Raw genomic sequence first — 9841 nt, 5'->3', positions numbered from 1 at the left:
TTTATTAAGACTTACAAAGTGGCGCTCAAGGCGGCAAGATGCGCGTACCATGCCGCCTTGATTGCATCAGCGGAATCCCGCCCGGCTGCTCTGTTTAGGGTGACCCGCTCCCTTCTTAATCAGGGGGGAGTTGGGGAGCCCTTGCAGAGTAGTGCCGAGGATTTTAACACGTTTTTCGCTGATAAAATCGCTCAGATCCGGGCGGACCTCGACTCCAATTAGAAAACAGAGTCGGCTGACAACGAGTCAGTTGAGGTGACTGGGGCCCGTACTTGTCCACCTGTCTGGGAAGAGTTTGATCTGGTGACACCTGATGAAGTGGACAAGGCCATTGGAGCTGTGAGTTCCGCCACCTGTCTACTGGATCCGTGTCCCTCCTGGCTGGTCTCGGCCAGCAGAGAGGTGACACGGAGCTGGGTCCAGGAGATTATCAACGCTTCCTTGGGGAGGGGATCCTTTCCATCATCCTATAAAGAGGCGCTCGTGTGCCCCCTCCTCAAGAAGCCTTCCCTGGACCCAGCCGTACTTAATAACTACCGGCCAGTCTCCAACCTTCCCTTTATGGGGAAGGTTGTCGAGAAGGTGGTGGCACTCCAGCTCCAGCGATCCTTGGAAGAAGCCGATTATCTAGGTTCCCAGCAGTCGGGTTTCAGGCCCGGTTACAGCACGGAAACTGCTTTGGTCGCGTTGATGGATGATCTCTGGCGGGCCCGGGACAGGGGTTTATCCTCTGTCCTGGTGCTTCTTGACCTCTCAGCGGCTTTCGATACCATCGACCATGGTATCCTTCTGCACCGGCTGGAGGGGTTGGGGGTGGGAGGCACTGTTCTTCAAGGGTTCTCCTCCTACCTCTCCGGTCGGTCGCAGTCGGTGTTAGTGGGGGGTCAGAGGTCGACTCCGAGGTCTCTCCCTTGTGGGGTGCCTCAGGGGTCGGTCCTCTCCCCCCTGCTATTCAATATCTACATGAAACCGCTGGGTGAGATCATCCAAGGGCATGGGGTGAGGTATCATCAGTACGCTGATGATACCCAGCTTTACATCTCCACCCCATGTCCAGTCAACGAAGCAGTGGAAGTGATGTGCCGGTGTCTGGAGGCTGTTGGGGCCTGGATGGGTGCCAACAGACTCAAACTCAACCCGGATAAGACGGAGTGGCTGTGGGTTTTGCCTCCCAAGGACAATTCCATCTGTCCTTCCATTACCCTGGGGGGGGGGAATTATTGACCCCCTCGGAGAGGGTCCGCAACTTGGGCGTCCTCCTCGATCCACAGCTCACATTAGAGAACCATCTTTCAGCTGTGGCGAGGGAGGCGTTTGCCCAGGTTCGCCTGGTGCACCAGTTGCGACCCTATCTGGACCGGGACTCACTGCTCACAGTCACTCATGCCCTCATCACCTCGAGGTTCGACTACTGTAATGCTCTCTACATGGGGCTACCTTTGAAAAGTGTTCGGAAACTTCAGATCGTGCAGAATGCAGCTGCGAGAGCAGTCATGGGCTTACCTAGGTATGCCCATGTTTCACCAACACTCCGCAGTCTGCATTGGTTGCCGATCAACTTCCGGTCACAATTCAAAGTGTTGGTTATGACCTTTAAAGCCCTTCATGGCACTGGACCAGAATATCTCCGAGACCGCCTGCTGCCGCACGAATCCCAGCGACCGATTAGGTCCCACAGAGTGGGCCTTCTCCGGGTCCTGTCAACTAAACAATGTCGGTTGGCGGGCCCCAGGGGAAGAGCCTTCTCTGTGGTGGCCCCGACCCTCTGGAACCAACTCCCCCCGGAGATTAGAACTGCCCCTACTCTCCTTGCCTTTCGTAAGCTCCTTAAGACCCACCTGTGTCGTCAGGCATGGGGGAACTGAGACATCTCCCCCGGGCATATGCAATTTATGAATGGTATGTGTGGGTGTATGTGTGTTTAGAAAATGGGTTTTTTAAAATGTTTTTAGTAGAAATTTAGATTTGTTATAAATTGTTTTTCACTTTGTTGTGAGCCGCCCCGAGTCTGCGGAGAGGGGCGGCATACAAATCTAAATAAATAAATAAATAAATAAATAAACAAGCAGGAAGAGGGAGACTGTGATCCCCTTATATAGAGCGCTGGTGAGACCACATTTGGAATACTGTGTTCAGTTCTGGAGACCTCACCTACAAAAAGATATTGACAAAATTGAACGGGTCCAAAGACGGGCTACAAGAATGGTGGAAGGTCTTAAGCATAAAACGTATCAGGAAAGACTTAATGAACTCAATCTGTATAGTCTGGAGGAAAGAAGGAAAAGGGGGGACATGATCGAAACATTTAAATATGTTAAAGGGTTAAATAAGGTTCAGGAGGGAAGTGTTTTTAATAGGAAAATGAACACAAGAACAAGGGGACACAATCTGAAGTTAGTTGGGGGAAAGATCAAAAGCAACATGAGAAAATATTATTTCACTGAAAGAGTAGTAGATCCTTGGAACAAACTTCCAGCAGACGTGGTTGGTAAATCCACAGTAACTGAATTTAAACATGCCTGCGATAAACATATATCCATCCTAAGATAAAACACAGGAAATAGTATAAGGGCAGACTAGATGGATCATGAGGTCTTTTTCTGCCGTCAGTCTTCTATGTTTCTATGTTTCTATGAAGATACTAGCTTGCCCAAATGATTGAACTCTAATGTTGATGCTAAATTTTGAAAAAACCCTTTTAGTAAAATGTGCTCATTTAAATAAAACTGTAATTCAGCGTGTACGTACTGCACTCTCGTCAATGCATATTTACCTTGGCATTTTGTGGAACGTACCGAGGGACCAGTCTTGACAGCAGAGACCAGAGGGCAGGATCATCTGGGTTGCTTAGGTAAGAGATCACAGAAGAGTTAAAAATCACAATTTGCTATACAGTAGAATCGATCAACATAGATTGAAATTATGAAGAATACTTTCAGTATAACTGTTTCTGATGTAGAAGCTTTTAATTTATGTTTTAGTCCTTTTAATATGGTATAGTAGTATCTTTGAAGAGATTTGTTAAAATATACATTAACTAGAACCAACTGGAAAAAAAATGGGTTAAATAGATTTAAATTCCAAAATAAATTTTATTTATTTATTAGATTTGTATGCTGCCCTTCTCCGAAAACTCGGGGCGGCTCACAGAATACAGAAACAAAGCATACAAAACAAATCTAATACATTAAAAATCTACAGCTAAAAACTCTATATATTACTCAATCAGACAATCCAATCACACCATGCATCACATTTATTGGTCAGTGGGGCAAAATCTAATTGCCCCAGGCCTGGCAACATAGGTGAGTCTTAAGACTCTTGCTAGATGAAGTGCATTTTTAAACTCTCCGTGGTTCAATTTGAACTAAATTCTAGATTTTGTTAAAATAATGTGGAGCAAGTAACTTTTGCCAATCTGAAAAATGATAGTCATTCATATCTGATATCATCAATGAAGCACAATGAGGTTAGAAAATCTCTTTCCAGTTGGGTGTTTAGTTTGGCTATAAAAACCTGTTAGATACTGGTGAGCCTCCCAATTTTGAACTTTGCACCTATATTATCAGTAATTTAATTCAATATAACTGATATGACAAATCAGTTGCTTCTAAATTAATTTACATGCAGTTCTCAGGTTATACCCACTTATTCAGCAACCATGCAAAGTTATGATGACAATGGATGAAAAGATTCACAAAAGTTGCAACCACTGAAGCACTGTCACTATTGCATGTTCATGATTCAGATGATGGGAAACTGGCTTGCAATTAGGACAGTTGTAGCATCTCAAGATTTTATGGTCACCATTTGCTGCAAACTTCCCTACCTGCTTTAAAGTCAATGGGGAAGCTGGCAAGAAGTCACAGTCACTGCCACACCGACCAACCCACTGTAGTCCCCACCTACAGTATCCCCACAATACCTGCTTGCTTATCCACACTTTGTAGTATCCACTCACATACTATAGTGCCCACCTGCTATACCCGCCTGTAGCTCTCACCCATCAACCTGCTTGCCTGATACCTTCCACTTCTTTCTGCTTTGCTGTCACATGAGTTCCTTACTTAGTGGAGTTACTATAGCAACTAGGGCTGCCATTGCTAAATGATGCAGTTATATGACTTCGTGCTTTACAATCACATTGCTTAGTGATGGAAATTCCAGTCCCAGTTGCCATCATAACCTAAGGAGTATCTGCAAATGTTATTGCTTTTAACATAAATCACTTAACAGAGAAGTATCAGCCGGCAATGTTTTGTTCAAACATCCTCACTTTTATTTTAAGTCAATAGAACTGTGTTAGCTTACATAAATTGAGAACGTTCATAGTTTTCTTTAAATACTAGAATCAGCGTGAAAAAAATACAGTGGTACCTCTACCTAATAACGCCTCTACTTACAAACTTTGTGTTCAAGATTTTTTTGCCTCTTCTCAAGAACCATTTTCCACTTACAAACCCGAGCCTCTGAAACTGTAACCGGAAAAGGCAGGGAGAACCTCTCTGGAGCCTCTCTAGGAATCTCCTGGGAGGAAACAGGGCCAGAAAAGGCAGGGAGAAGCCTCTCTGGAGCTTCTCTAGAAATCTCCTGGGAGGAAACAGGGCCGGAAAAGGCAGGGAGAAGCCTCTCTAGAGCTTCTCTAGAAATCTCCTGGGAGGAAACAGGGCCGGAAAAGGCAGGGAGAAGCCTCCGTGGGGCCTCTCTAGGAATCTCCTGGGAGGAAACAGGACCTCCACCCTGCCTATGGTTTCCCCAATCACATACATTATTTGCTTTTACATTGATTCCAATGGGAAAAATTGCTTCTTCTTACAAATTTTTCTACTTAAGAACCTGGTCATGGAACGAATTAAATTCGTAAGTAGAGGTACCACTGTACTTCATATTAGCTGGATAAAAATCCTATTTAACGCTAGAGAGGAAAAGTAGTCATCTAATTACATCTACTTTTATTCTGAAGATATCTCAAACTGCAAACCTCTATATCACCACAGTTCAAAATGTGAAACCCACAGGACAGCTTTTGCAAGTAAAACTCAGAGGACTTCAACGCAGCACCTCTCGTTGGGGAACCGGTGATAAGGAGAAGTAACATTGCTTGCTTTATATTTTACATACCTGTGGACAGCTTTAGAAACTTGTCTTTGAACAGCCAGATGTCTGCCTTGTAAGGCATAGACAGCAGATGCAAGAAGGCACCTCTTATAAACATTGTCTTTTTCCCCTGTGTGCTTTATCAGTTCTTTAAGTGCTGCGGTTGCAAGTGTAGCATCCTGCTTGATCAACCCTAAACTGCATAAGGCTTGCAGGCTTTCCATATTAGGCTCCTGTAATATAGAACTGTAAATGCAACACAGAAAATTTATTACTCCGAGGAGCATCGCCTTAAAATATAACATGAAGAATCTGTTGCTTACTCGGCACAATATTTATAATTCAAAATGCTATCTTCTACCTGAAAAACTTTATGTTGATGAAGCATTGCCAAATGCTCTTGGGGGGGGGGGGGGAGGAAAGCTTGTTCTGTATTTAGAAGATTCTACATTTGGGCTTAATATCCCTAGATGAAAAAAATCAGTTCCATATCCACACTTAGCAGGCTTTAGAGATCGGCTACCCGGTGGTGAAAATCCTTCCAAAGTTCTCTGATCAAGGGTCTGACTCAATAAGAATTGGTTTTCCTGTTTAGATAACATTTTAGTCTTAAGTAAGTACAGATTTATTTTGCTAAGTATGGCAATTACTATTCTATGCATCCGATTCCACCAGTGACATTTATGACCCAGGACTAGTGATAGTAATATTCCAATGTAGGTTCCATTTATATACAGTCAAATAACTAGACAAATAATTTCCCCTGGGAACTCTCTTCCATGGAATAATCTCTTTCAGAAACCACTATGCCTGACTATAAAAGCTATAAAATGTTGTGGGGGTGGAGTTTAATAAATGGCTGGCTAATAAAAATTGGAGGCAGTAAAGTCATGTTAACAGATAGTTTGGTAATTTGGCAATAGCTGAGAAATGCCTTTGCAATCTACTATTGTATGAAGGTACATCACCATTCATTGAAAAGTAAGATAATGAATGTATTGTTCTCATGATTTACAAACGCAACTACATGGGTTGTTTTTCTTTTTCTTTCTTTAAAGGCAATAGTATCATATATTCAAATTAACCTCATGAAAAAGATGGCACCAGGGAACAAATTGGTGCAATAAGTCTCAGCCCAAAGCTTGATTTTGTTCATGCTTCCATCAGCCTTAAAAGGAAACTGGAGTTGTGGAAGAAAATGCAGATGCTGTAACCAACTCATACATATTTCATTCTCAACTATACTCAACTATGAACTGAACCCTAAAGGATCAGAAAACCCTGTGCATATTGTTTTTCTTGCCTAAAAAAGTAAAGTTCTACATTTAGGCAAGAAAAACAAAATGCACAGGTATAGTATATGTGGTACCTTGCTTAACAGTAATAACTGTCAGAGGGATCTTGCAGTCCTAGTGGACAACCATTTAGCCAGCAGTGTGCAGCAGCTGCCAAAAAAGCCAACACAGTTCTAGGCTTTATTAACAGAGAGATAATCAAAATCACGTGAAGTGTGTGTGTGTGTGTGTTTGCTTGTTATGTGTTTGTTTGACTGATTGATTTCTATGCTGCCACACTTGGAATACTGCATTCAGTTTTGGCCACCACGATGTAAAAAGAATGTTGAGACTCTAGAAATAGTGCAGAGGAGCAACAAAGATGATTAGGGGACTGGAGACTTAAACATTTGAAGAACGGTTGCAGGAAATGTGAATCTCTAGTTTGATGAAAAGAAGGACTAGAGGGAGACAGGATAGCAATGTTGTAACATCTCAGGGGCTGCCACAAAGAAGAGGGAGTCAGGCTATTTTCCAAAGTATCTGAGAGTAGGACAAGAAGCAATGGGTGGAAACTAATCAAGGAGAGAAGCAACTTAGAAATAAGGAGAAAATTCTTGACAGTCAGAACAATTGATCAGTGGAATGGCTTGCCTCCAGAAATAGTGAATACAGTGTTCCCTCGATTTTCGCGGGGGATGCGTTCCGAGACCGCCCGCGAAAGTCGAATTTCCGCGAAGTAGAGATGCAGAAGTAAATACACTATTTTTGGCTATGAACAGTATCTCAAGCCTTCCCTTAACACTTTAAACCCCTAAACTGCAATTTCTCATTCCCTTAGCAAGCATTTAGATTATTACTCACCATGTTTATTTATTAAAGTTTATTTAAAAAAATATTTATTAAAAGTGGACGCAAGTTTGGCGATGACGTATGACGTCATCGGGCGGGAAAAACCGTGGTATAGGGAAAAAAACGGCAAAGTATTTTTAGTTAATATTTTTGAAAAACCGTGGTATAGCTGTTTCGCGAAGTTCGAACCCGCGAAAATCGAGGGAACACTGTACTCCAACACTGGAAGTTTTTAAGATGATGTTGGATAGCCATTTGTCTGAAGCAGAGGGTTGGACTAGAGGAGCTCCAAGGTCCCTTCCAACTCTGTTGTTATTGTGTTGTTGTTGTTATTATTATTAATAATAATAAAAGTCAGGCAGATAGTATTTTGACCCTATCCTTTTTTTCTCCTTTCTGTGAATGGGAAAGCTAAAATATCCGATGTCAGGTAAATTTGGATTTTCCTTCCAATCTAAACTCACAAACTTCTGTATCTTCTGTAACTATTTTCCAACTTTGCATCTTATTCTGAGTTTACTCACGTTTTAGGTACTCACCCACCAGTGCGTCTGCTATTAAACAGAACACATGAAAAAGGAATATAATTGCAACCCTTGTAAAAGAGGTTTTCATCTTCAAAACTTGTCAAATATCCCTCCAACCTCCCAATGCATTCAGTTCCTGCCAAGCTATAAATTTACATATTGTGATTGCACTGTGCAATTCCTGAGGGGAGACATTTCCTGTTTTATCTTTCTTTCTTTCTTTTTTTTTGAAAGATGCTTCTCCAGACCTGCGGTTCCTTCAAGTCAGCAAGGATCCCATTTTGCCTACAGTTTTCTAAGCTTATTAAAAGGGGTTAGGATGATTCTAAAGTACTTTAATAGGTTTAGAGAAATACGCCTGTACTTACTGCTTACCATTTAAATAAGAGGGTCTTTGCAGCATCCATTCGATTCTGTTTGTATTCTATTATTGCGAGGGCTGTTAATATATATGCTTTATCTTTCTCAGACTCTGCAATTGCAAGTGCTTTTTCATAAGCTAGGAATAAAAATGAGAAATTCAAAACAATGGCAAGCAGCAACCTTAATCAAATATTTGCCTAGGAGGTGGGGATGACAGACAACAAACAGGGCACACACAAACACACACACTCAGCACCACACACACTCAGCACTCCTGTGTTTGCAAGTGGGAGCAGCCTACTAAACACCCAAATTTTGATTATGTAACAGCAGGATTCTGCAATGTCTGTAACTTAAAGCAAGGGTAGTAAGTCCATTTTTAGTACGATCTTAATTATGAACAGTCACTGAAAGAATGGCTGTAAGTCAAGGGTTACTTGCATTATTGCTTCTGATTTTGAAACAGGTAGGTTAAGAATTGTCACTGATAGAAATTAAGGCCTATTAGAGTTGATAGACCACAGTTCAACAATTTATGTCAGTACAATAAAGAAGCTAACAAGCAAGTAAACAAATTAACTTTTGGCCAAAGTTTCAGGAGTAACTCACATTGTTAATATTTTTTGACTAAGCTACCTTTGAAGGAAGATTTGATGAAATCAATCTATGACTATTCTTTCTGGTGATTAAATGCGTGTGATCTTAATACTTTACTAAGTCAGCACAAAATCTCAATACTGATTTTCACACAGATTCTTCAGAGGAGAGATACTGTACAACAGAAACACTTACCCTTCTGACTTTCCTGGAAATGTCCTTTCTTGAAGTAAGACAGAGCAATTCCTACAATATCATCAAATTCTATCAAATGGGTTGTCAAATAAGCCTTGATGGCATCATCACACTGACCAAGAGCACTTTAAAAAATAAAAAACAAGACTAAGTCCAATTAGAAAAAAATAAAATCACACAAATAAATTCAAGCAAAAAACAAAATTTGGGGATGAAATTTCTTCCTAAGGAATGATGCTTGATAATTTATTTTGCAATGGTATTACTTTAGATGTGATCATCTACCCGTGTTTCCCCGAAAATAAGACTGGGTCTTATTAATTTTTGCTCCAAAAGACGCAATAGGGCGTATTTTCAGGTTAGGTCTTTTTTTTCTGAGAAACAGTATACAGTGATCCCCCGATCATTGCGAGGGTTCCGTTCCAGGACCCCCCGCAATGAGCGGGTTTTCGCGAAGTAGCGCTGCGGAAGTAAAAACACCATCTGCGCATGTGCAGATGGTGTTTTTACTTCCGCCGCAGCAGCGAGGAGCCGAAGATTGGGGTTTCCCCGCCGCCCACGCAAACTCCTCGCTGCTGCCGCGCCCGCCGCTCACCCGCCCTGAAAGGGAAAGCCCCCCCAGGCAGGCTCCGATCGTTTTAAAACAGGTGCGCCGCTTCTCCGCTGACTCCTAAAGCGGGGAAGTTCGCCAGGAGTCAGCGGAGAAGCGGCGCGCCTGTTTTAAAACGATCGGAGCCGGCCTGGGGGGGCTTTCCAGCAACCCCCGAGCCCGGGTTGGGGCTCGGGGGTTGCTGGAAAGCCCCCCCAGGCCGGCTCCGATCGTTTTAAAACAGGCGCGCGCTTCTCCGCTGACTCCTGGCGAACTTCCCCGCTTTAGGAGTCAGCGGAGAAGCCGCGCGCCTGTTTTAAAACGATCGGAGCCGGTCTGGGGGGGCT

General features: G+C 42.7%; 1 protein-coding gene across 3 annotated transcripts in view; it reads right to left on the bottom strand.

Annotated features, from left to right (window-relative positions):
* SKIC3 (SKI3 subunit of superkiller complex) overlaps positions 1-9841 on the bottom strand; it is a 66057-nt gene that overhangs the window by 20160 nt on the left and 36056 nt on the right. For all 3 annotated transcript variants that reach the window (XM_070743012.1, XM_070743014.1, XM_070743015.1), the window contains 4 exons: positions 8906-9030; positions 8126-8249; positions 5122-5343; positions 2774-2846 (listed from right to left, as the gene is read on the bottom strand). In XM_070743012.1, coding sequence (XP_070599113.1) covers positions 2774-2846; positions 5122-5343; positions 8126-8249; positions 8906-9030 — 544 coding nt within the window. The remainder of the gene's footprint in view (positions 1-2773; positions 2847-5121; positions 5344-8125; positions 8250-8905; positions 9031-9841) is intronic.

Source organism: Erythrolamprus reginae, chromosome 2 (assembly GCF_031021105.1).
Source record: "Erythrolamprus reginae isolate rEryReg1 chromosome 2, rEryReg1.hap1, whole genome shotgun sequence".
Taxonomy (NCBI): Eukaryota; Metazoa; Chordata; class Lepidosauria; order Squamata; family Dipsadidae; genus Erythrolamprus; species Erythrolamprus reginae.
The sequence above is the reverse complement of the archived record's forward strand: the minus strand, read 5'-3'. Positions and strand labels throughout refer to the sequence as shown.